Source organism: Vipera berus (genome assembly GCF_964194415.1).
Source record: "Vipera berus genome assembly, chromosome: 3".
Lineage (NCBI taxonomy): Eukaryota > Metazoa > Chordata > Lepidosauria > Squamata > Viperidae > Vipera > Vipera berus.
The window spans coordinates 128,744,347-128,771,325 of NC_138204.1; the positions used below are offsets into that span (position 1 = coordinate 128,744,347).

Here is a 26,979-nt window from a genome sequence, read left to right on the forward strand (position 1 = left end):
TCCCCTGGAATGGGGAATTAAGTTTAAAAGCATAAAGTTTAAAATAATGTTAACATGAATTACTAGAATTATTATTCTGGGTTCTGGAGAGAAATCTTTATGTGAAGATTTAAAAGTCGCCTGAAAAATATTAAGAGGAGTTTTAGCTTCCTATCCAAATGGAAATTCTCTTTCCTCCCTCTTTATAGTAATTATATACCAGATACGAACAAAAATCTCTTTAGACTTCTGGGTAAGAACTGAATTGTTAATAGAGGAAATAATTGTTCTTAATCTACTTTTTCATATGCTGATTGGTAGGATCAGTGTTAGTGAGGACTCTTAGCAATTATGGCAGAAAAGACACATTATTGGTTTTAGGGCATCTTTTTACTCAGTTCCTATTTAACCATATCACCAAGGACAGAGAGTATAAGAAAGTTAATGTCAATAAATTTTTAACTGATCTCTTAATCAGTGCAGATTTCTTAAGGCGATCAATGGACTTTTCCCACAAGCACTACTGACACTGCTCTATTTGTCTTACATTGCATGTGATCTAAGCCTTATACAGAAATACACCAACCGCGTGCCCTTTCTATATTCCTGTCTTACCGTGGAATTTGATGGAATTGTTGATGATTTCCAGTGAATCAAGTATAGCATTATATTCTCCCACCTTTACTTCCTTTTTGTCTGTAGAGAAACAAACAATTGAAAATGTTTCTGTCAGTTCATATTTTCATTTCTAACAGCTCCTATATTTACCATTTTACTTCCCATGTTATTGTTATAGACAAGGTAAACTATGAAATAATTCAGAGAATAGAACTTGAACTTTAGGAAACTATATGCATCATACTAGAACTGCAATGTAGAGTTACTATAATAAAAATTGCAGAGCTTACGTTGTTCCAAATGTTCTAAAATTACTGTAACTATGAATTAATACATTTTCTAGGGACATACTGTTATTTTTAGAGATATGGATTGGAATCTGAAAAATAGAGAGTCTAAACAAATCCTAGTACATAATCACACTAAGCCCAGAACTTCAAATAGCAGCTTTGAGAACCATTCCAGTTCTCCAAATGAGGCATTCAAGGTAACTGAAAAAGCAAAGGAAGAGATATCTACAATGGTAGGGTAGTACAAGAACAAAATGAACAAATGAACAATTGGACCACTGGTGTGAAGTACTGGTTAAAAGGTTGGATTGTATCTTAGTCATGCAAACTCACTGAGATATTTTAGGCCAGTCATTCTCTCGGTCCAACCTTGAAGTAATACTATATGTACTATACTACCTTCAGATCTTAATTAAAGCAAAAGGATGTAAATTAACATATGAATAAAATAAAAATAAAAACCTGGATCTCTATAGTGCTGTACAGAAGATTTTTACTGAATATTTTTATTCTGGTATTTCAATAATTAAGAGTATTTCATATCTTGGTGATAAAGAGGATACGATGTTGCTTAATTTCTTTAGTTATATGACAGCCAAAGAACGTGTGTGAACATCTAGCCTCTCACTGTACAACCCGATCTCCAGGGATCTGTAAAACAGGTGTGGAAAAGGCTTCAAACTGTTTTAACCTTATTGGAAGTGTTCTGACCTCAAAACAGCCCCACTTGGAGGTGAGAATACTTCTGCTGAGGCTAGAACAGTATCAGAGCATTTCCATTGAGAGAGGAACACTTTGTTTTGACTTTAAAATACTCTGAACTATTTGCACACATCTAGTTACAGCCATATACACACATATTTTTTTAAAAAAATGCCTGGAAGTTTACAGTATAACCCTATAAAACCTGTACAACCAACACATCATTAAAAATTCCATAAAATAATTAACCATCCCTAGTGTCAATGCAGCAGTTTTTACAATTAAAATTAGAGATTAAAGATTCTGTTAACAAACTTCATTTTCACCACCTTTATAATCACCATGGCAGAAGATACCAATGAGTTCTCTTGGATCAAGGTTATGCCACAAAAATCGAGCTACTGGGCCATACCAGATTTTATACACTGCTTCCTTTATTGGACTCAAGCAAAGGAGACACATTAAATTTAAACAATACTGTAGCATACCATAAAAAACAGACCCATAAACTTATTAATGCAGCCCTGACATAATTAGCCCCTGAACATAATAGCCAGGTGTGCAATACTGAAGTTGGGACTGCCTCAACCTGAACTTCAGCAATGAGTACCACTAGTGAGTATCACCTCTACCTTGCAGGAGGAACTTGTGACCCACCCAGGCCCTCACAACCTCTAGACATTGAGTTAAGTCAGCATCCTTGGTTGCCCTAGAGTGGAAATATTCAACTAAGCATTATTGCCATAGTGATACCTCACTCCAAATTAAAAGATGATTTCTTCCAATGGTTTCATATAGATGGCAAATAAGAATGGGGAGAATTACATCTAAGCAGCACATCTAAGGGCTTAACTACTCTTTCCCCATAACTACTGACTTGTACAGCCTATTAGGTAGAAGTGGAAATTCCAAAGAACAGTGTCTCCAAACTCCATCACTGCAGATGGTCCAGAAGGATCTCATTATTGATGATAGCAAACTCCACCAAGATATCAAACAGAGCAGGAAGGTTCCATCCAATTTCCAATGGTGATCCATCACAGTGACCTTTTCTAATTCATTCCCAGGCTGGATATTGACAGTATGCTGAAAATAACTAACTGAACATCTTGATCAAAGACCATCCAAGTGATGTTGTCTACATTCTTGCCCAGTGTCTAGCTGTTGTGTGGGACTTAGGTTCAATCCTAACAAGATCAAGTGGCTGGGGAAATGGAGAGGGGGGTTTCCTGGTCTTTCTCTAGTCTGGGAAAGGGTAGCATTTCCCATGAGAGAGGAGTGAGCAATCTGTGAGCCTTCTTGGATTCACAACTGGCCAAGGCCTTTCCACAGATTCATCTAGTGTGTCAATTTACTCATTTCTGGACTGGAAGGCACTCCAAACGGCCACTTATGCCCTTGTTACCTCATGAGTGGACTTCTGTAATGTGTTATACATGAGGTAATCCAGCATGTGACAGAATGGTAGATAGTTGTATACCCATGTGACACTACTGCTCTGTGAGGTGTACTTGTTACCAGTTGGGTTCTGGGTGCAATCAAAAGTGCCAGTTATCATTTATAAAGCCATTTGGTGCATAGGGCCTTATTATTTGAGGGATCATTTATCTTCCATAGTTTCTGCCTCTCCTATAAGATCAGGCAAACTGAATGTGTTCCAGTTCTCTTTAATTAAACAATGTCTTATAGAACTTAAGAAGTAAATCTTCCAAGCAACTCCTCAGAGATTCATATGATTCTTATCGTGAAGATGTTCCAAAAGTCATTGAAAATTTGGTTGTCTCCTAGGCCTTGGGGTAGAGTGGGTCCCAAGGATGTAGAATTTTCTATTTGTGAATGATCATTGTTGTTGTTGTTTCCTGCTTAAAGTTTTATATTGACCACTGTCTTGAAGAAGCAAGTGGCCTCTTTGAATGAATTAATGAACAAACAAACAAACAAAACAATTGCATGTATGTTGGCTTACATGTAATCTATTGTCTTACAGTATGATCTACTTGTAAGGTTACCAATGTGTTCAATTATATGAATGAAAGTTTTTCTCCTGTAGACGGTTGAAGTGAATTCATGGTTCTCTTAAAATGGCTAATACTATCTGAGCTATTCAATAGGGGTTTATCAGGAACGTTCACATGCTTAGCATTCCCATTTTAATAGTACCTGAATAGATTCATTTCTCCCCTATTACTGAATTAGAATTTTTTCCCAGCAATTAAATGATCTAAATTTTTCTTCTCTATAAACATTTTACAGGTTTTGAAGGCTCAAAGGTTGCTTTATGGATAAGAGTATGTTTTTTATTTTATTTTTTTACTTTAGAAACTGTAAATTATGTCCCCAAATAGGCTGAAATCACTATATTATTTGGGGGTTGTAATTTCATTTCAAAATTACTGATAGTTAACCAAGTTTGATTTTTGAAAGGATAATGATGATGATAATGATAGGTCTTTTTAACAATACAGGGCATATTTGCTTTAGTGGCATTTTTTTGTAACCAAAAATATATACTGTGATTATGGAGAAAAAGGCAACTGTAGGGCATAAAATATTCAAGATATTTGCAGAGTTGAAAATTGTTTTTCAGGATAATGAAACTGTTTAACAGAAGTTATTAGTATCTTTAATCATTCTGTCTAAAAGAAAAAAATTAAAAAGAGAAAAAAATATGCATGATTAAAATGAGTAAGATTGCACTTCCTATCTGCCAGACAAGTGATAAGAATAATTAAAGGTATCACTGACATATCAGGAATAAAGAATGAAAAGAAAATTTTAAGCACATTAAGCCTAAATACTCTTTTCAGTTGAGGTAGTGTCTAGATAAAGCTAATAAAAGTGTCAATTATGAAAACCAAGTGTGAAAAGCATGATTTTTTTCCCAACACCTTAACGATAATTCTGCTTTGAATCACATGCCCCAGAAGGATGGAATCTTAGAATGGAGTTGTCAGCAACGTTGCATGCTGCTGCCCAATTGCATTTTTCCTTGGCTGTATGTTTCCTGATGTACTGACAAATTACACATTTTCTTGTATTGCTAAATTTGTGGGTTAATATTTTAAGCAAGCTACCAAGAAATTATATTAATATTATATATAGTATATATTAATATATGTTATTAAGTATACAAATTTAATTATGATCAATGACCAGTCATATGCAACCTAAATATTTCAGAAAAAATAGGTAATAGAAATAAAATAAAAATAAAGTAAAAATGGAATAAATAAAATTTAAAAAAATCATGTCACAACTCTAAGATTAGGATATCTTACACCTTCTTATGGAAACAAGCACAATTAAAAATATACAGTAGCAATTCCATTGGTGACAGTATAATTTCAGTCTAAAGCTAGGAAATATGCCGCTTTCACCCAGATTTGATTCTTATTAGGAGGTGGTAAAGGTATGCCTGCATGTAAATGATCAAAGGAGGGGCTATGAAAAATGCATCAATTAGAGTCCTAGGTTCCTTCTAACCAAAAAAACCAGCATCCTTTAGTGAATGGAATGCTGGTGTAGATGGGAAAACAACTGCAGGACAGACTTTGTGGGAAGTTGGCAGTGACAGTTGCAAGTAGATAGATTTTGGCTCCCTGTGATGTGGAGTTGGGCACCCCATGATTTTGGGGGTGCTGCAGTGGTCACAGTTTCAAGGACTGGTCATACATCAATTTTACAGTGCTGCCATAACTTTGAATGGTCATTGAATGAATACATGTAAGGTGACATAAGCTAACTATATTTATACATGTATAAATATAGCAACATTAAATATTTATCACTAAAATAAAAAAAATAAACATTTAAGATACAACTTCCATTATAATGGGGAAGTATGTTACAGATTTAATATTATTTGTTCATACTTTCATAGTACTATTATAATAAATGTACTCCAACTCTTTTCAACTATAATTAAAGATTCTTCCTATTACCTCCAGCATTAGCTTTGACACTGTTGATTTCCTGGTATCGTCAAATATTAATTGTAAATGACAGATTCAAAACAGAAGATTCTTATGATCAAAAGGTTTAATTATGGAAGGCTGTTTGATGATTGTCCAAGAGCTGACAGAAACTTTCAACCGGAACATTATTTCTAATTTTGGTGCACAGCATGATGGAATTTATAGCATGTTATATTCTGGGAAAAGTAACTGTTTCACTTCTATAAGAATTACACGTGTTATTTCCCCTACACAATGGGAAGTTCTCTCTCCTAAAGTTATCCACTCAAATATAGAGAGTATTGTCATAATTACAAGAATCTAATTTCTAGATAGCATTTTATTTCCTATGACTAGATTTTTTTTAAATGATTCAGGCTAATAATAATAATAATAATAATAATAATAATAATAATAATAATAATAATAATAATAATAATAATAATAATAATAATAATAATTTTATTTATATACCGCCCTTCTCCCGGAGGACTCAGGGCGGTGAACAGGGCAAGCATAAAAAATACAGAGATACAAAAGTTAAAAGGGATTAAATATATGCCCAACTAAAAACAGTAAATACAAATATTAAAATAACAATAAAAACCACCACCCCCATCCCCCATCAGGCCAGGCTGGCTTGTTCAAATAAGAATGTCTTTAGATCGCGACGGAAGGAGCGAAGGTCGGGCGCCATCCGGAGCTCAACCAGTAACCGATTCCATAGCTCCGGGGCGCCCACAGAGAAGGACCTCCCCCTGGGGGCCACCAATTGACATTCTCTGATTGGTGGCACCCTGAGGAGGCCCTCTCTGTGGGAACGCACAGGGCGGAGGGAAGTTGATGCCGGCAGCAGGTGTTCCCTAAGGTACTCCGGACCCATGCCATGTAGGGCCTTAAACACCATTACCAGTACCTTGAATCTCACCCGGAAGACAAATGGCAACCAATGCAGCTCACGGAGCAGAGGTGTAACATGGGAGTATCGGGAGACTCCCAACACAACTCTCGCGGCTGCATTCTGTACCAGTTGGAGCCTCCGAGTGGTCCTCAAGGGCAGCCCCATGTAGAGAGCGTTGCAGTAGTCTAGACGAGAGGTCACGAGCACGTGAGTGACCATACATAAGTCATCCCGGTCTAGATAGGGCCGCAACTGGTGCACCAGGCGAACCTGGGCGAAGGCCCCCCTAGTCACAGCCACTATGTGGTCTTCCAGAGTGAGCCGTGAATCTAGGAGGACTCCCAAGTTGCGAGCCCTATCTACGGGGGGTAATAGTTCACCCCCCCATAGAGAGAGATGGAATATCCTTATAAATATAATTCCCATCATTTAATTTTAAAAGTTGTCCTGTTAAGGAATACAGATGCCAATGAGGTTATACCTGTATATACAATACAGGTAAGTTATAGGGGACTAATACAATGAATTATATTTTATTTCATAAAGCTGCCTATGTCCAGATGAAATTCCTTGTTTAAAGTGGACAGCATTGGATAGGATGATACAGATGAAGGAGGCCCACATACTGGCGCAATTCCAATTTATTTCAGTGGCTTCAACATTGCCCTTGAGTAGCTAGTTTGTAGCTCCCATGCACTCAGGCTGCTGATCATAAATATGAGATCTGCTTGAAATAAACCTGCATCTAGCCACTATATGGGGATGAGGGAGCAGAACTGGTATATATTGCTTGAGAATTAAGCACTAAGAACTCCGTCGTGAAGGATCTACTAAGATGGTCTGGCACTGTGTCTTTATGTTACGGACTTTGGAGAAAATTTTATTCAAGGAGTTAAATCGATTTACACATCACAGCAAGCAAATATTATTGTTAATGGAGATTTAACCAAGCAATGTGAAATTCAAAAGGGCACGAGAGAAGGATGTCCTTTATCTCCATTGTTGTTTTAGTCCTGGAACAGAGATATTAGAGATAATGAAAAAATGGGTGTAAAAATTAAAAATGAAATCTTTGCTAATGATTTATTATATTTCTATAAGACTCAAAATGTGGAATGGAATATCTGATAAAGAAGCTAAATACATTTGAGCTTTAGCTGGTTTCAAAATAAATAAATAGAAAACAAAAACGCTGGTTAAGAATATGACTACTCAAGATTATGAAACTTTGACAAAAAAGCCAGGTTTTAAGGTGAAGAAAAAGGTTAAATACCTTGGGCTGACACTGACTGATACAAGCTCTACATTGTTTCAAAATAATTTTGTGCTGTTTGGAACGATATAAAAAAAGACTTACTCTGATCAATTGCAATTTTCCTTCCTGGGTATAATTTCTGTAATTAAGATGAATGGTGTACCAAATATGTTGTTTTTATTCCAGACACTATTGATATTGATGATTGGTGTTTCATTTAAACAGTGGCAAAAGGATATTTCTAAGCTTTTATGGCAGGGAAAAGAAAATGAGAATTAAATATAAATTGTTGCAAGATGCTGAAAAAAAGAGAACTTTGGGTTTACCAGATTTAAAATTGTATTCTGATCCTTGTTATTTAGTCTGGTTGACATTTAAAAATAAGAGGTTACTTGAACTGGAGGGCTATGAATTAAGATTTGGATGGCATGCCTACCTATGGTAAGACAAGGTTAAAATAAATGCTGATTTTAAGTATCATTTTGTTAGACATGCCATCCTAAGAGTTTGGAATAAATATAAAATAAGGTTCTCCCCTAAGGTATCATTTTGTGTGTCACTTTAGGAAGCTTTCTTCAGAAAAGAAATGATGGTGAGACCAAGCTGGTGGACTTATGGTAAAATAATATCCTTTAAACAAGGTGAACTAATCTCGTCAACAGTTGGAATCAAAAGGACATGTCTGTCACTGACTTACAACTGAAAGCAAGATTTAAGCTAGACAAAAAAAGTTATGGGTCTGAATCTGTAAAATGAATTTGAAATTGTATTTTGTACTGATGTTGAACATGTTATTGCCAAGTTGTTGAAACTGAAATCTGGAAAATATGTGAAACATTGTATGATTCAATGGGCAAGGGACTTTAGGTATAATATAATGCTTGAGCAATGGAAAAACATGTGGATGAATGCTCTAAAATTTATTTGTTGTTGTTAGCTGCGAAGTTGTGTCCGACCCATCGCGACCCCATGGACAACGTTCCTCCAGGCCTTCCTGTCTTCTACCATCTTCTGGAGTCCATTTAAACTCACGCCTACTGCTTCAGTGACTCCATCAAGCCACCTCATTCTTTCACAGCATTAGGCTCTTCTCCAGTGAGTCCTTCCTTCTCATTAGGTGGCCAAAGTATTTGAGTTTTAGCTTTAGGATCTGGCTTTCTAAAGAGCAATCAGGGCTGATCTCCTCTAGGACTGACCGGTTTGATCGTCTTGCAGTCCAAGGGACTCGCAGGAGTCTTCTCCAGCACCAGAGTTCAAAGGCCTCAATTCCTTGGCGCTCAGCCTTTTTTATGGTCCAACTTTCACTGCCATACATTGCAACTGGCAAGACCATAGCCTTGACTATACGCACTTTTGTTGACAGGGTGATGTCTCTGCTTTTTAGTATGCTGTCTAGATTTGCCATGGCTTTCCTCCCGAGGAGCAAGCGTCTTTTAATTTCTTGGCTACAGTCTCCATCTGCAGTGATCTTGGAGCCCAGGAAAATAAAATCTGTCACTACCTCCATTTCTTCCCCATCTATTTGCCAGGAATTGAGAGGGCTGGATGCCATGATCTTGGTTTTTTTAATGTTAAATGTTTAATGTTTCAACCCAAGTTTTGCACTCTCCTTCTTCACCCGCAACAAGAGGCTTTTTACTTCTTCTTCACTTTTTGCCATTAGAGTGGTATCATCTGAATATCTTAGGTTGTTGATATTTCTTCCAGCAATCTTAATTCCAACTTTTGATTCATCTAGCCCTGCCTTTCTCATGATGTGCTCTGTATATAAGTTAAATAGGCAGGGCGACAGTATACAGCCTTGCCGGACTCATTTCCCAATTTTGAAGCAATCAGTGGTTCCGTGTCCAGTTCTCACTGTTGATTCTTGGCCCACATATAGGTTTCTCAAGAGACAAATAAGATGGTCTGGTATTCCCATCTCTTTAAGAACTTGCCACAAATTTATACTGAACTATAATTTAAAAGATTTTTTTTACAAAATTTATTTATTTTACTTGTTAAATCTGTTCACCACCTATCTCACTGTGGGGCTACTCTGGGTGGCTTACAACAACAAAAACAGAGAAATGGAAAAAAATATAAATATAATAGTAGTAAAGTAATGAAATAATAGAATAAATGAGAAAGAAAGGCATGAGAATATAGCAACATGAGAATAAAAGATGAGTGGGTGGGGAATCAGGGAGAGAGGGAGGAAGTGGGGTTTGCTATCAATCCAGAAGCCACCTCCAGTATGATATTCCCCCACTGGGTCCCCTGCCCAGCAGCAGAGCCAGGTCTTCAGGATCTTATGGCAGGGGAGGAGGGTGGGGGCAGATCTCATCTTGGAGGGTAGAATACTCCAAAGGGTGAAGGCTCTTCTTCTGGATCCCAATAGTCAAGAGTTCTTTGATCAACGGGATCTGCAATGAGCTCTCTCTCTGCCAGTGTGAGGTGGGCTTGTCCTAGCAGGACAAGACAGTTCATCAAGTAAACTGGACCTATGCCATTAAGGGCTTAAAATTTCATAACCAACATTTTGAACTGCACCCAGAAGCAGACTGGTAGCAAGTGCAGTTCATGGAGCAAAGGTATAATATGGGCCATTCTAGGCCCCCCCAAAACTGCTCTTGCAGTTGCACTTCGAACAAACTGAAGCTTCTGAATGGATTTCAGGGTTAGCCTCATTCAGAGCGTATTGCAATAATCCAAACAAGAGATGACTAGGGCTTAAGTAACTGAGTTCAGGGAATCAAGATCCAAAAAGAGTCGCTGCTGGTGCACAAACTGGAGCTCTGCAAAAGTTCTCCTAGTCTTTTGCATTTTTGCCTAAGGTTGAATCGCATAAACCAATGTGTTAATTAATAACCTGGCAGCAGTTGGGCATTTGTCACGTTTTACTTACTTTTTATGGATTTTGTTCTCTCACAACAAATTGATTTTGCTATTGCACAACAAAACTTTCTGAAAGTGAAATTGAATGACACATGTAGTCATTCTATTTTTAGTATAAAAAATGCATGTCTTTGTAATGTGTTTGTGTTGAAATCTTAAGTATTTATCAAGAATTCAAATGCTATGCAATCAGTCAATCAATTGGGATTCTTTATTCAGAATGGTAAAAATCACGCACTAAGTTAAAATAATTAACATGATGAGAATCTTTTTTTGCTTTGCTGTTGTTGTTTTTTTGGTTTGAATCATTTGCTTAAATGCAACTATCTGCGGTTATCTCAGGGACCACCCCTCTTCAATTATATCAGCCTGTCCAATACATTGTATACATTGTTATTACAGATTGTTATATGCTGCTTAGAGTTGCTTTTTGTGAGATGGGCAGCCATATAAATGTGAGAAATAAATAACTAAATAAACTATAAAAGGTAAAGGTAAAGGTTCCCCCACACATGCGTGCTAGTCGTTTCCGACTCTAGGGGTCGGTGCTCATCTCCGTTTCAAAGCCGAAGAGCCAGCGTTTGTCCGAGGACGTCTCCGTGGTCATGTGGCCGGCATGACTAGACGCCAAAGGCGCACGGAACGCTGTTACCTTTCCACCGTAGCGGTCCCTATTTTTCTACTTGCATTTTTATGTGCTTTTGAACTGCTAGGTTGGCAGAAGCTAGGGTGAGTAACAGGCGCTCACTCTGCTACGCGGCACTCGGGATTCGACCCGCCAAACTGCTGACCTTCTGCTCGACAAGCTCAGCATTTTAACTATATAAATGCTTAAAAAAGAAATGTATTTATGCCTACCTGGATCAAAATGTACAGGCAGCTCTCTCTAACATATCACTGAAAACAATGCAGTCCAAACAAATATATTAACCCTTAACTGCATATTCCAAATTGAATATGTGCTGTATTCAAATACCTACGACATATCCACATTGACTTTCAAGTCAAGCATTTGCAGTTTTCTTGGTAATGTTTTCAGAAGTGGTTTGTCACTGCCTTTCTCTTACAACTAAGAGCGACTGCCCAAAGTCATCATTTGGCTTCCATGCATTAAAACTCAGGTTTCCCTGCTTCTAATTAGCACTTTAATCACTAGATAAGTGTTTCTCAAGTTTGGCACGTTTAAGATGTATGGACTTCAAGTCCCACAATTCCCTACCCAGCATTTTCCTTCACTATTATTTTTGAAGAAAAGCTCATATATTTATCCATCAGAAATCTGGACACATCTATAAAAACAATATATAATGAAATTAAAAAAAATATTATGCTATGTTCTCATAAATACACTAATCAATCTTTGGAATTTAGAATGAGAACCCAACCCAATCTTTAGAACTTGAAAGAGAATTCAGATGGAATTTCAGACTGTGATCAACATTTTGATTGAGAACTTATTCCTGAGTAAATTGGAATAGGATTTAACGGGGGCTAAGTCAAGACTATAAGTTCATACATGTTTTGCTAGAAGAAATGTATCAGTTTTGAATAAAAGAAATTACAGTATTAAATTTGAAATGGTTTTTATTTCTGACAAAATTAGTTTTCATTAGCCCTTTTGCAAATTTTCCTCCTATTATCTTAAATGCAACATTTCATGGTGTCATACTCAGTATATGCATTATTTACATTTCACTCTAACTATATACCAGTAGCTATATACTGTTCCTAGAATATACTAAATCAAACTTCAGAGACTACAGTATTAATTAATGAAAAATCTTAATTCAGATTCTTCTTGTAAGAGTGTTTCTAAGAGTGCCATCTGTTTTCTTAATATTAGATCAAACCAAACTCACAACACACAGGATGGTATCTTTATTTTTAACTTTCAACAGATGATGCTGATGTTGCAAAAAGATGGATATGGTCTACTGTAAAATGGCTTTAACTAATGATAAGCGTTAATCTAGAATCTTAATCCCAGAGGGAGAGGAATAGCCATATTAATAAAAATGACCTTTCTAAAAACTTGTTTTGTTTGGAATTAATGCATCACATGTTCCAAGACCGCAATAGAGCGTGGGGAAAAAAATCTGATACTTATAAAATAAAACTAATTTTAGTTTCTGACAATTAGAATGATTTTGTTGTTACAGCAATGACTTTAAACATTAAAAAATGTTAGGCAAAAGGTTGAGGCTGTAACTGTTTTTGTATTCTACTGCAGAGGTCCCCAACCTTTCCCAGTTGGCGGCCTGGAGGGAAAGGGAGGAACAGGCAAATTTACATGCGCACCTGTGCGCACACGTGCAAACCGGGCCATGTGCACCTGCGCAACACTTGCAGTGATGCTAGTGCCTGCACGCATGCACAAACGGGGCTGCTGGAGCCCTCACGCATGTGCAAACGGGACTGCTGGAGACCATGCACAAGTGCAAACGGGGCCACTGACACCCATGCACATGCACAAATGGGGCCACTAGTGTCCATGCAATAAAGGTTTTATTGGTTGTAGTTGGGGCTATAGATATAGTTTAATTTTTAATTTTTGTATTTTTACTTGTATTTTACTGTTGTTAGCCGCCCTGAGTCCTTCGGAGATAGGGCGGCATATAAGTCCCATTAAATAAATAAATAAATAAATAAATAAATAAATAAATAAATAAATAAATAAATAAATAAATTTAAGCTTGCAGCAGCGCTAGCATGAGTGGGGGGGGGAGTGCACGCACACTGGCCAGCCATTCCTGTAGCCCGGTGTCCAACAGACCACAGACCAGTAGTGGGCCATGGCCCACAGGTTGGGGACCCCTGTATGGGAAAAAGTTGGAAGTCACTTATTTTCTTTCGTTTTACCTCTCTTTTTAACATTATAAATTTTTGTATTTGTATTTTACCTTATAAAAAAGTTTAATAAATGTTTCTTTTAAAAAGGTTAAAATATTTCACCTGATTTAAACACATGATTAACAAAGTTTAAATGAATATATTTCCCAATATATTTTCAGCAACATTTTTTCTGGAAAAAGGAAATTTGGTTTGCTACTATAAAAAGTAAACTTGCTAATCTTCTCTGTATTGTTCCAATTTTAGTATATGTGCTGTTGAAGGAGGATTCCTCCCCAAGATGGCTGTGAATGGTAAGGTTTTTTTCCCCCTCTTGCTGATTAACTGCTGATTTTGCTGCCAAAGCTGGTTCTCTGGCAGTGCTACTCCCTGGAATTGAATGGGAAATTTAGGAATGATCCAAGATGGCTTTTATATGGCTATGGACCCACCTGGGAAGGGGAGTCTTGAAGATTCCAGTTTGCTGTAGGAACGGTTTTTCCTCTTTGTAGTTAGTTTTCTTAAGCAGGCCTGGGTTTTAACTTCACTTTTTGAATCTTCTGTTTTACTCTGCTTTTTCTTTTTAAAAGTTGATTGATCACTTGCATGTTGATTTATTTTATTTTAACCTCCTAGTGGACTCTAGCTGTTCTTTATTCTTTTTCTCTTTGATTTATGTTGTTTTGAATAACTTCTACTTCTCTGTAAGGAAACATGGTATGTTCGTGGATGGTGAAAGTGCTTCCATTTGATTTGCATTAATATTGGACATAAAAGCCTAGTAAGACCACACCTGGAATACTACAGCCAATTTTGGTCACCATATCACAAAAAAAAGTTGAGAGTTTGGAAAAAATTCAGAGAAGAGCAACTAAGATGATTAAAGGCCTGGAGGCTAAAACATATGAAGAACGGCTGCAGGACTTGGGTTTGGCTAGTCCAGGGGTCGGCAACCTGAAACAGTGAAAGAGCCACTCGGAACCGGTTCTCTCACAAAAGTAAAAAACTGGGAGCTGCAAAGGACGTGCATGCGCACGCATGCGCAAAACAACAGGCTTGATTGACAGAACAGTGGAGCCTAAGGGGAGACATGCAGCCGCCCTGCCCCCTCTGCTCTCATTCACTCGCCTTTGCTTGGAAAAGCTTCTCTCGCTCTCATTCACTCATGTTTTGTTTGCAAAAACTTCTCTCTCACTCTCTCATTACCTCACCTTTGCTCTAAAAAGTCTCTTTCACACACTCATTCACTTACACTGCTCAAAAAAAGTTTCTCACTCTCATTCACTCACCAACTCAAAAGGCCAGCCATGGCACCTCCATTGACTTCCATGGGGACGCTTGGCAATTAAAACCACTCCTGCTACTCCTTCTACTGCTAACTTTTTCACTTGGTGCTTGGTTCCGATTTAACCTGAGAATCCCCGGATGTCACTGCTGGGGGTGGAGGAGGCTGCCCAGGTTCGGCCTTAGCGGAAGCCAACGACAGTAGCGGTGGAGGCGGCAGCGAGAGAGAGATGCTGGAGTTCTGCTGCATCTCCGTCAGCCTCCGCCTCCCCCGCAGAAACAAATCCCCGTGCCGGCTCTCATGGCAGCAGTGAGCCCCAAGGAGCAGGCAATCGCTCCGCCGGCGGCTGTTGGGGCCGCCCAGTGTAGTCTCCTTCTCTTTGTTTCAGTTTGCTTTCTGCATTTGGAACGAAGACACAAGATTTGGTGTTTCTCCGCGCCCGCTCATCAGCAGGCGCGGAGAAACACCCATTCCCTCTGCTGAGCCATCTCAGTTACTTCCCTGGAGCACCTTCATATCTTGCAAGGTCGCACAGGGAATCCGCGTTTCTCCACACGCGCTGATCAGCGGGCGCGGAGAAATGCCCATTCTCTCTCCTGAGCTGTCCCAGTTGCTTGCATTGCAGAAGGCAAGCATTTGGAATGAAGACTCGAGATTCGGTGTTTCTCCGCACGGGCTGATCTCGCGCTCCTTACAGTTTTCCTCTCTCGAGTCTTCATCACAAATGCAGAAAGCAAGCTGAAACAAAGAGAGGGAGACTGTAAGAAGCGCGAGAGCAGCGCGTGGGGAGAAATGCTGAATCTCAAGTCTTCATTCCAAATGCTTGCCTTCTGCAATGCAAGCAACTGGGACAGCTCAGGAGAGAGAATGGGCATTTCTCCGCACCCGCTGATCAGCGCGTGTGGAGAAACGCGGATTCCCTGTGCGCCCTTGCAAGATATGAAGGTGCTCCAGGGAAGTAACTGGGATGGCTCAGCAGAGGGAATGGGTGTTTCTCCGCGCCCGCTGATGAGCGGGCGCGGAGAAACACCAAATCTTGTGTCTTCGTTCCAAATGCAGAAAGCAAACTGAAACAAAGAGAAGGAGACTGCACTGGGCGGCCCCAACAGCAGCCGCCGCCGCCGGAGCGATTGCCTGCTCCTTGGGGCTCACTGCTGCCATGAGAGCCGGCACGGGGATTTGTTTCTGCGGGGGAGGCGGAGGCTGATGGAGATGTGGCAGAACTCCAGCATCTCTCTCTCGCCGCCGCCTCCACCGCTACTGTCGTTGGCTTCCGCTAAGGCCGAACCTGGGCAGCCTCCTCCACCCCCAGCAGTGACATCCGGGGATTCTCAGGTTTAATCAGAACCAAGCACCAAGTGAAAAAGTTAGCAGTAGAAGGAGTAGCAGGAGTGGTTTTAATTGCCAGGCAAGCAGAGGAAATCTGCCCGGCCTCCCCTCCAGCCCCGAGCTGCACCTCTGCCTCGCGTGCACGTTTGTTCAGGCTCCGTTTGCCTGGCAAGGGGGAGAAATCTGCCCGGCCTCCCCTCCGGCCCTGAGCAGCCCCTCTGCCTCGCACGCGCGTTTGTTCAGGCTCCGCTTGCCTGGCAAGGGGGAAAAATCTGCCCAGCCTCCCCTCCGGCCCTGAGCAGCACCTCTGCCTCGCACGCGCGTTTGTTCAGGCTCCGCTTGCCTGGCAAGGGGGACAAATCTGCCCGGCCTCCCCTCCGGCCCCGAGCTGCACCTCTGCCTCGTGCGCACGTTTGTTCAGGCTCCGCTTGCCTGGCAAGGGGGACAAATCTGCCCGGCCTCCCCTCCGGCCCCGAGCTGCACCTCTGCCTCGTGCGCACGTTTGTTCAGGCTCCGCTTGCCTGGCAAGGGGGACAAATCTGCCCGGCCTCCCCTCCGGCCCCAAGCTGCACCTCTGCCTCTCGCGCACGTTCAGTCAGCCTACGTGTCTCCCCCACACCCCATCTTACCAACCTACACACCTTTTTTCCAGCAGTCCTCCATCTCTTCTTCTGCTGCCACCACGTGCAGTCTGAAGAAGAGGTTTGTGGACAATCCCACAAACCAAAGAAGTTCAGCCAATCAATTCACAAGATTTTTTTTGTGAGAAATTTGAATTGATTGGTTGAACTTTTTTTTTCAGACTGTACATGGCGGAGGACTGGGAGCCGCAGGAGACAGCTGAAAGAGCCGCATGCGGCTCCGGAGCCGCGGGTTGGCGACCCGTGGGCTAGTCTAAAGAAATAGGGGAGACATGATAGCAGTATTCCAGTATCTATAGGGCTGCCACAAGGAAGAGGGGGTCACGTTATTCAGCAGAGCACCAGAGGGAAGGACAAGAAACAATGGTTGGAAACTGATCAGAGAGAGAAGCAACCTGGAATTAAAGAGAAACTTCCTGAGAGTGAGGACAATTAACCAGTGGAACAGCTTGCCTCCAGAAATCGTGGGCGATCCATCACTGGAGATTTTTAACAAGAGACTAGACAGCCACCTGTCTGAAATAGTATAGGTTCTCCTGTTTGAGCAGGGGGCTGGACTAGAAACCTCCAAGGTCCCTTCCAGCTCTATTCTATTCTATTCTCATCAGAGGGGTTTTTTTGCATTTTTATTAATTTGCAAAATTTTTGGATCTTTTTTTAAATTTTTCTTTTAATCTTAGATGGAAATATCCAGAAAATATCTTCCCTGAGTTTTCATTTATTTATTCACTTTGCTACAGCATTCTTTGTTTCCTAGCTAAGTTTTATAGAGCATTAAGAACATTTAATAACATGCAATTTTTAGTTGAAAACTTTTTTAAAAAAAATTATGAAATGATAATGGCTATGGAAAATATTCAGATGCATGTAGCTCTGGATAAATTAGATTCATAATGTCAAGCCCCGCCGGCTTGCCACCCACCCGGGCCTTGACACCGCCTCCGCCGCTCTCCACGCCGACATGGGGGAGCGGTTCCTCCCTCCCCCAGCAGACTGCCGTCTCCTGCACTCACCTGCTTTCCCGGACCGCAGCAGCTTGCTACCGGCCAGCAGACGTCCATGCTGGCCGCGCCGGGGCCTGGCGGCCACGCGGCACCAAAGCCGCCAGCGTTGGAGCCGCCAGCCGCACCCACCCCCAGCCGGAAGACGTGGCGTTGAGCTCCCGCCGACCAGCTGATGGGCGCGGCCTTGCCTGGCCGACGTGATCAACGCCGGGTCCCCGCCAGGCAGCTGACTGGCGCGCCCACAACCGGGCGGCCGACGGACGCGCTCTCACCTCACCGGCGAGGATGACTCCGGGCGCCCGTCAGTCAGCCGGTGGGCACGCCTGCACTGGCCGAACTCCCAGTGCCTCGGCGGATGGACTCAGAGTCACGGGCTGCGCCTGTGCCCGGGCCCTGGGAACAACGCCAGCCGTCCGCCTACCGGCCGGCGGGCACATCACCAACAGAGCACCATGCGAGAACACAACCGCAGCCAGAGCCGGGACGAGTAAGAGACGATGGAGAAGCAGCCGGAAGGTCTGACCTGCCGCAGGCAGCCACGGACGGGGGGGTGGCCATGCCCACGCTGCCTCTCTCTCCGGCTGGGCGTTCGGGTGGACCCAGGGGGGGTCACGCAGTTGCAATACCGGGACGGACAGGGGGGCGTACGGAGGTGGAAGGACAGACCTTACCTGAGGAAAGGCCCGGCGGGCCGCAGCAACGCATGTGGTGGGTGGTGGCTGTGCAGGGTGATGGGTGGGGCTTATATGGGGAGGTGGGTGGATGCCGGTTTGCTCTTAAGGGGTGGGGTTAGGGTGTAGCTGCATGATAAAAGGGCGTTGAGGCTAGATGCCTCAATGCTGACTTTACCACGGTTTGTTTTGTGAGAGGTGAAGAATAAACCTTGTCACCCGTACCTTTGGTGTGTTCGTAATTCTTCGCAGAGGACGTCGTGACACATAAATGGTATGTACCTCTGTGAAGTTCAAGCCTGCATTCTTTTACAACAACAGAAGCTTGATCGAATGGAGAGGTGATAAATTGGTTTCCCCTAAGAAGATTGAGGTGCTGGAGAAGACTCCTGCGAGTCCCTTGGACTGCAAGGCGATCAAACCGGTCAGTCCTAGAGGAGATCAACCCTGACTGCTCTTTAGAAGGCCAGATCCTGAAGCTAAAACTCAAATACTTTGGCCATCTAATGAGAAGGAAGGACTCACTGGAGAAGAGCCTAATGCTGGGAAAGATTGAGGGCAATAGAAGAAGGGGACGACAGAGAATGAGGTGGCTGGATGGAGTCACTGAAGCAGTAGGCGTGAGCTTGAATGGACTCCGGAGGATGGTGGAGGACAGGAAGGCCTGGAGGAACGTTGTCCATAGGGTCGCGATGGGTCGGACACGACTTCGCAACTAACAACAACAAGAAGATTGAAAGAGATTGGGGAATGGATTTATCACACTTAATCGGAAATCATTGTCATCTGGACTTTATTGGGAAGAAAGAACGATTGTGAATTTATTATATTTAACTGGACAGCAATTGATAAGAGATGGTGTTAAGAATCAAACATGGATATTTGATCTAGGGCAAATTACTCTTAACTCTTGGGACAATTTGGGATAGATAGGATGTTGTGGTAAATTTTCTACAGGTTGATGATAATAATAATTTGCTAGCATAGGGCTTTAAAACTTTAACCTTGCCTTTTTTATTATTGTTCTCCCTGTTAACTATTTTGTTATTAATATAGTACATAGATGACTGGTCAATAATTTGCAAATAGATTTAGTAGTTTAAAGATTTTGAAAGTCTGTTTCACAAGGGCTGGGAATAATATTGTAATGTATTAATCAGTATTCAACTAAGAGGAATAATATGTGTATATGTATTGGTTTTTTAAATGCACTTTTTCCAATGTCTTGTTTGGTTTTGTATTTTTTTCTTTGGTTTTTGCTTTTTAAATTTGTTTGGAGTTTTGTATTTTAACTTTTTTCAAGTAAAGTAAAAATAGAAAGACAAAAAAAAGTAAACTTGATACGGCTCTATTCCAGGTCATTCTCCATTTGGAAGACTACTGCATCCAAATTCAGTAAAAAACAAACACACAAGATCTTTTAAAAGACAGAATGGACACAAAAGTCTTGTACAAAAGCTACCTGATCATGTCTTATGAAATTGTAGTGTATCCATTTAAATTATGGTAATTGGACTGTCTGTCTGTCTCTCAGCTTTGGTTTTGAGCAAGGGTCCATCCTATAGTTAAAGAATCTAAAAAGAAATGTAGCAGACTAGATATTTGGAGACAGGAAAATTTGAGTTCTCCTCATTGCATTTTGCATTCTAATAATACAATTTTGACTATACATAATCTTGATTTCAGTGGGAAAGTGGGAAAGACTCACCGCCCTGAGTCCTTCGGGAGAAGGGCGGTATATAAATATAATAAAACTAAAAAACTAAACTAAACTAAACATATATTTAAAGCTGAACCTCTGACAGCAACAGGTCTTAAAAGAAAGACTGCACTTGCTATTAGTGAGATTCCTAAAAGTACCTGTCATTTTCTTTCTTTCAGTGTCTGAATTGGTATGTTGATCAAAATTAAACTTATACTAAGGTTAATATTTAGTAATTTTAGCATTAATTTTAATTAAAACATGTATTCTTTAATTCTTATTAGGCATTTTGGGTAGTTGTAGTAGAAGGCAGGATATAAATAAAACAAATTAAAGAAAATATAAATATATAAAGTTAGGAAAATTTAAATTCTTTATCATGCATACTTTTCCTCAAACATACTTTAATTTTAACAGGGTTTTTTCAATGAACTTTGTGTAATCTTACTATTACACATATCAAATCAATATTTGATACAAACCATAATGTAATTTGCAAATATAAAATTAATTACATTTAAGATGCATAAATGTTGATATAGCAAATGATGTACTTTACTGGGTGTATTAAAAATGTAAAATCATTGGAAAAAATATAAAATAATGATAGCTTGCAATTAAAAAGCTTGCTTCTGTGGAGTAGTGCTTAATGAATATTTTTATATATATACTTGGGTAGTTCAGTACAGTATGGGTTGTCACTGATTAAAACTAGTAAGCCAGTTTTAAAACCTTGAAATACTTATTAAAACAAATGATTGGGCAGGATTCCCAAAGGCCTGACTCATTTCCAAATCACGTTGACCCACTTTGCTATGATGATTTTCTTAAGTACCATTTACAGCTGTTGATTAAATCTGATCTACCTAATAGAACAGCTATCAATTCCAAATGAAAATGCAAGCTTCATAAGATCACAGGGCTGGAAGGGAAATCCTATGGGCTTTCATAGGAAATCAGAGAAAATTCCTGGCTTCAGTTGTCACATGGGACCCATCTCTTCCAATGCCAGATGTTCTCTTTTAGCAAAAGACCAGATGGCCAGGGGGAATGAAAAAAATGTAACACATTGCTTACATCACCGTAAGATAAATTGTTTAAAGAAAAATGAACAATCAGAGGGGGAAATGTGAACTTATCCCTAAAAAGCAGGTAAGTCATGGAAAAGGCAAGAGAGAATAGGAGGATATGAAGACATTATTATCCAGTGCCCCTATATTTAATGAAGCCTAGGCAAGTGAACTTGTGATGTCCTATTTCATAACATAAATCAGGGACTGATGACAGCTGCCAATTTAAAATAAAGGAGGATTAGAATGAAAGATAAAGATGGAAGTACAGATAGATCTCACTTACTGTCTCATTCAGAGACCATTCAAAATTATAATGCTACTGAAAAAATAACTTTGCTATCAATGCTCACATTATGACCTCCACCAAATCAGTCACATGATCACCATCATTACCGTCAGCATTATCGTAAGCCTGATCCATTTCCCCCCTCACCCATGTGGAATGGAGAGATTGGAGAGGAAAGGATTATGAGAGAGTAAGCAGGCATAGAGTGGGAAATACACATCAAAAGGAACACACTGGTTCCCACAGCCCTGCTTGGGAGCTGTGAGTACAGTCACCAAACAGCTGGTTTATTCCCCATTATGTGTCTGCTTATTGCACTTATTGTATCCAACATTCCTGAAAGCAGTCATTTTCAAACTAACCTGGATCCATTAAGGGAAAGATAGGTTGTACAAAGCATCTGTTAGACTTAACAGATTATTGTGGATTCCACGCCAGAAAAATTTGCTCCTATTTGCTCCAGATTAGATGCCAGTTGACCAGAGTCTACTATGGTGAGCAAGATGGCATCTTCTTTTACTATTTGGATTTCTTTGGAGCTCATACAACACAAGGAAATGTATAAATGTTTTACGTTATCTGTAATATGAATGCTACCATCTGCATACCACATTCAAAACTTTCTGAATCCTTTTAGCATTTGGGAAGGCATGAGTAGTGGGATCCAGAAACATACTTTTGAAGGACAGGGTAATGCTGTTATTTTGAAGAAGGTGATAGTGCACTCTGTCATGATCCAGAAATTTTTTATGATGTTCTCCAGTCTTCAATATTCCTATTTTAGGGAGGTTGTGGAGAAGAGGTAGAGTTTTATTGCAGAGAATTCTAAAGGAAATGGATTAACAGGATTCCTGGCAACCATTGAAAATTCAGGAACAGTAGAGGAATAGAAAAAGCATTGTTTGCTCTGATCAGTGACCTTCATTGGGAGCTAGATGGGTGAGTGCTGTAATTCTTTGTTCTACTAAACATCTCAATAATATTGAATATAATGAACGACAGTATCCTTCTGGACCATCTGCAAAGCCTGGAAATTGAGAACACTATATTACAGTGGTTCTGTTCATCCTCAAGTCATTAGTTACTACTTTGTTTTGTTGGATTTAGTTCTATTATCTAATGCCTATCACACATTGATCAGTACATGGCTGTACAACTGTAACATGCTTTATTTGCAATTGACTTTGGAAATGATCTGTAAGTTGCAATTGATTCACAATGATGTGGCAAGGTTGCTGGCAGGTTAATCTTGTCACTGTAGAGTCATGCCAATTCTGCATTGATTACCAAGAAACGTCTGGGCCCAATTTAGGAAACCAGTTATCATCAATCATCTTCATTGTTGTGTAGTTTTAGGTTATATCAGGCAATGGTTTACCAAGTTTCAATCTGCCTGTCATGCCCAAACATCTACAGAGAGACTGTTCAGAATGCCCCTATCTCAGTGAGATGGTGGGTTATTTATTAGACACAGGCCTGTTCCATAGTGGCTCCATTCTCTGGTGCTCTCTTTCTCCAATGGAACATTTGCTTCATTTCAGATCCTTGTATTTTGCTTTTATTGCCATTTGACTGCCAATAAATGCATTTGAATGCATTCACCTTGACCATGCATTTCTTGTATTTTTCTATTATTTTGTTATAGTTGCTTTCTTGTTTTGTTTGCCCCAGATTCTTAATGGTCTTCAAGTATGGTAAAATAATAATAGTAATAGTAATAATAATACAAAGAAGAAATGGCACAAATAAAAGAAGGACCGTACCAATCCCTCCCCCCAAAAAACCTCTGTATAAAAGTTTAAACAGGGAAACAAAGTCACATTTTCCTTAAAGTGAAGTTAAATAATCCCTAAAAATATTGCTAATAACAAAGCTGTAGAAATCAATGAAATACCAGCCAAAATGTTTAAAACCTCGCAATATAATGCAATTAAAATACTACTTGCAGTTTCTAAACAATCACAGAAAAACACAATGGTAGTCAAGAGATTGCAAAAATTTAATTTATATTCCAAAACCAAAAAATGATTTGGGCTAAAGAAACTTTTAACATCTGCATTTATCTCATGTGTTAGTAAGATAATACTAAATATTTTGCATTCAAGTGGAATAAGAACTGCCAGATGTAAAGTGGAGGCATCCAACTTCATGCCGCTAAAGACAACTGAGCTCCAAAACGATATCTGTTTTTGCCTTATTGATTATATTCAGCTGTCTGTCTATATAATGTGGACTTTATAGATCATACCAGGTGTGGATAAAACTTAAAAATATGATTGTGTTGGATTATTTATTTATTTATTTATTGATGGGATTTATATCCCGCCCTATCTCCCGAAGGACTCAGGGCGGCTAACAACAAAACATATAATAAGTACAGAAATCAAGATAAAAATGAAATTGAGAACATCAGTGCAGTAAATTAAAATTAGAGAATTTTAAAAAATGAATTAAAAATACTAAATATAAATTAATTAAAATGCCTGTCAGTCTAGGTCAGCCTGGTGGAACAGGTGTGTTTTGAGGCCACGGCGAAAGGATTGGAGGTTTGGGGCCATCCGAAGCTCAGGGGGGAGCTGATTCCATAGGGTTGGCGCTCCCACAGAGAAGGCCCTCCCCCTGGGGGTCGCCAGCCGACATTGCCTAGCTGACGGTACCCTGAGGAGGCCTTCTCTGTGTGAGCGTACTGGACGATGGGAATTTGTTCCCGGCAGCAGATGGTCCTGCAAGTATCCCGGACCTAAGCCATGTAGGGCTTTAAAGGTAAGTACCAGCACCTTAAATCTCACCCGGAGGGCAACTGGTAGCCAATGCAGCTCACGCAGGAGGGGTGTAATATGGGAGTATCGGGGAGCTCCCATCACAACCCGTGCAGCTGCATTCTGCACCAGCTGAAGCCTCCGGGTGGTCTTCAAGGGCAGCCCCATGTAGAGAGCATTACAGTAATCAATACGGGAGGTAACGAGTGCGTGGGTGACTATACGTAGGGCATCTCGGTCCAAAAAGGGGCGCAATTGGTATATAAGACGAATCTGTGCAAATGCCCCCCTAGCCACGGCTCCAATGTGATCTTCAAAACTGAGTCGTGAATCTAGGAGGACGCCCAGATTGCGTGCTCTATCAATGGGAGGTAACATCTCTCCTCCTATAGTCAGAGATGGAACCTCTTGGACTAAACGAGATGACGGTATGTACAGCCACTCAATCTTGGCCGGGTTGAGTCGAAGCCTGTTTTCTCCCATCCAAATCTGTACCGCTTCCAGACAACGGGACATCATATCGAGGGCATCACTGGGTTGGTTCGGGGTGGAGATGAATAGCTGGGTATCATCAGCATATTGATGATATTTCACCCCGAAGCTACGGATGATCTCTCCCAACGGCTTCATATAGATGTTGAACAGGAGGGGCGAGAGCACCGAACCCTGAGGGACTCCACAATTAAGAGGCCTAGGGCTCGACCTCTGCCCTCCTGCCAACACCGTCTGCGAACGGTCCGAGAGGTAGGAGGAGAACAACCGCAGAACGGTGCCTCCCACTCCCAGCCCCTCAAGACGACGCAGTAAGATACCATGGTCGATGGTATCAAAAGCCGCTGATAGATCTAATAGGACCAGGACAGAGGAATAACCTCTATCTCGGGCCCGCCAGAGATCATTCACCAATTATTATTATCTCATTATCTCATCTGCCTGCATGAAAGCCAGGAAGAAACAGTTATAATGTAATAAGGAACATGTAAATGGTTCAGTATGTAGAAAAGAGTGCACAAAGATTATATACCCTATTCATTTAACTTATAGTATATACCAGGGGTCGGCAACCGGAAAAAAGAAAAGAGCCACTCAGAACCGGTTCCATCACAGAAACAAAAAAGTGGGAACCGCAAAAAGTGCGCGTGCGTGCGTCCACTCACGCGCATGCGCAAAAAACATTTTGTGCATGCGCAAAATGGGAGGCACCTGCGCGGCGACGGGTCTCCCCTTTGGAGAGGTGTGCGCCGTCCCGTCCGGAGACCTGCCGCGTTCGTCAAACATTGACGAACGCAGCAGCTGTGCAAACGGGATGGCGGCGGTTTGGAGAGTGCGCGTGCACCTCTCCCAAGCCGCCGCCGTCCGGAGACCTGCCGCGTTCGTCAAACATGGATGAATGCAGCAGCTGTGCAAACGGGATGGCGGCGGTTTGGCGAGTGCGCGCGCACCTCTCCCAAGCCGCCGCCGTCTGTCGGCAGGTCTCTGGACGGCGGCGGCTTGGGAGACGTGCGCGCACACTCTCCAAACCGCCGCCATCCAATTTGCACAGCTGCCGTGTTCGTCAATGTTTGATGAACGCGGCAGGTCTCCGGACGGGGCGGCGGCTTGGAGAGGTGCACGCGCACTCTCCAAACTGCTGCCATCCCGTTTGCACAGCTGCCGTGTTCGTCAATGTTTGACGAACGCGGCACGTCTCCGAACGGGATGGCGGCGGTTTGGCGAGTGCGCGCGCACTCTCCAAACCGCCACCATCCCGTTTGCACAGCTGCCGTGTTCGTCAATGTTTGACGAACGCGGCAGGTCTCCGGACGGGATGGCGGCGGTTTGGTAAGTGCGCGCGCACTCTCCAAACCGCCGCCATCCCGTTTGCACAGCTGCCGTGTTCGTCAATGTTTGACGAACGCGGCAGGTCTCCGGACTGGATGGCGGCGGTTTGGTGAGTGCGCACGCACTCTCCAAACCGCCGCCATCCCGTTTGCACAGCTGCCGTGTTCGTCAATGTTTGACGAATGCGGCAGGTCTCCGGACGGGACGGCGGCGGTTTGGCAAGTGCGCTTGCAATCTCCAAACCGCCGCCATCCCGTTTGCACAGCTGCCGTGTTCGTCAATGTTTGACGAACGCGGCAGGTCTCCGGACGGGACGGCGGCGGCTTGGAGAGGTGCGCGCGCACCTCCGCCCTTCGGAAAGGTGCACGTGCACCTCTCGGAACGGGCGGTGCCACTCTCCATTTGGAGAGGTGCGCGCGCACCACTGCCCGTTTGAAGAGGTGCGCGCGCTCCGGAGCCGCGGGTTGCCGACCCGTGGTATATAGAAAAAAGATACAGAAATTCTAGAGCAGAATAAATACAATTTCAATTTTAAATAGCCAGAAATACATCAATAGTCTCTGATATGCTACTGATACTACTCTGAGGGCAGAGAATAAAAAAGGCTTTTCAGCAGGCTTTGCAAGAATGAGAGAGACTAACCTTTGTTCATTGGTCATAACTGAATTGGTTGCATGTCACAAGAACTAAGAAGACTGTGTTTGGAAATCTTTCAAACCTAGCCCAAAAGGCTTTAAAGTGAATTTTGTGAAGATAGGTACAAGAAGAGAGCTTGGAAAATAGTGCAACATCCAGTGCTGGGAGGGATACTCTGATGTGAAGGCAGGAATGAACAGATTAAGTTATGTGCCCTAAATATTCCAAATGCAGAGTATGAGAAGACGTAAGAACTATAAATTCTAATATAGGAAGGTGAATAGAAGGCATTACTAAAACTCTGTAGAACTTATGAATGGATTGCAAAGCTTGAAGGGTATAACTTATTCAAAAGGAAAAGGCCAGAG

The 26,979-nt window shown here is 41.5% G+C and overlaps 2 protein-coding genes across 2 annotated transcripts in view; both read right to left on the minus strand.

The window, feature by feature from the left end:
* GABBR2 (gamma-aminobutyric acid type B receptor subunit 2) overlaps positions 1-26,979 on the minus strand; it is a gene marked incomplete at its 5' end in the record, with an annotated part of 404,913 nt that overhangs the window by 146,541 nt on the left and 231,393 nt on the right. The window contains one exon of the mRNA XM_081324279.1: positions 595-675. Within this exon, the coding sequence (XP_081180405.1) occupies positions 595-675 (81 nt within the window). The remainder of the gene's footprint in view (positions 1-594; positions 676-26,979) is intronic.
* The window catches only part of LOC308665912 (uncharacterized protein), a 68,203-nt gene continuing 65,236 nt past the window's right edge, over positions 24,013-26,979 (minus strand). The window contains exon 2 of the mRNA XM_081324280.1: positions 24,013-24,063. The gene's annotated coding sequence lies outside the window, so the exon portion shown is untranslated. The remainder of the gene's footprint in view (positions 24,064-26,979) is intronic.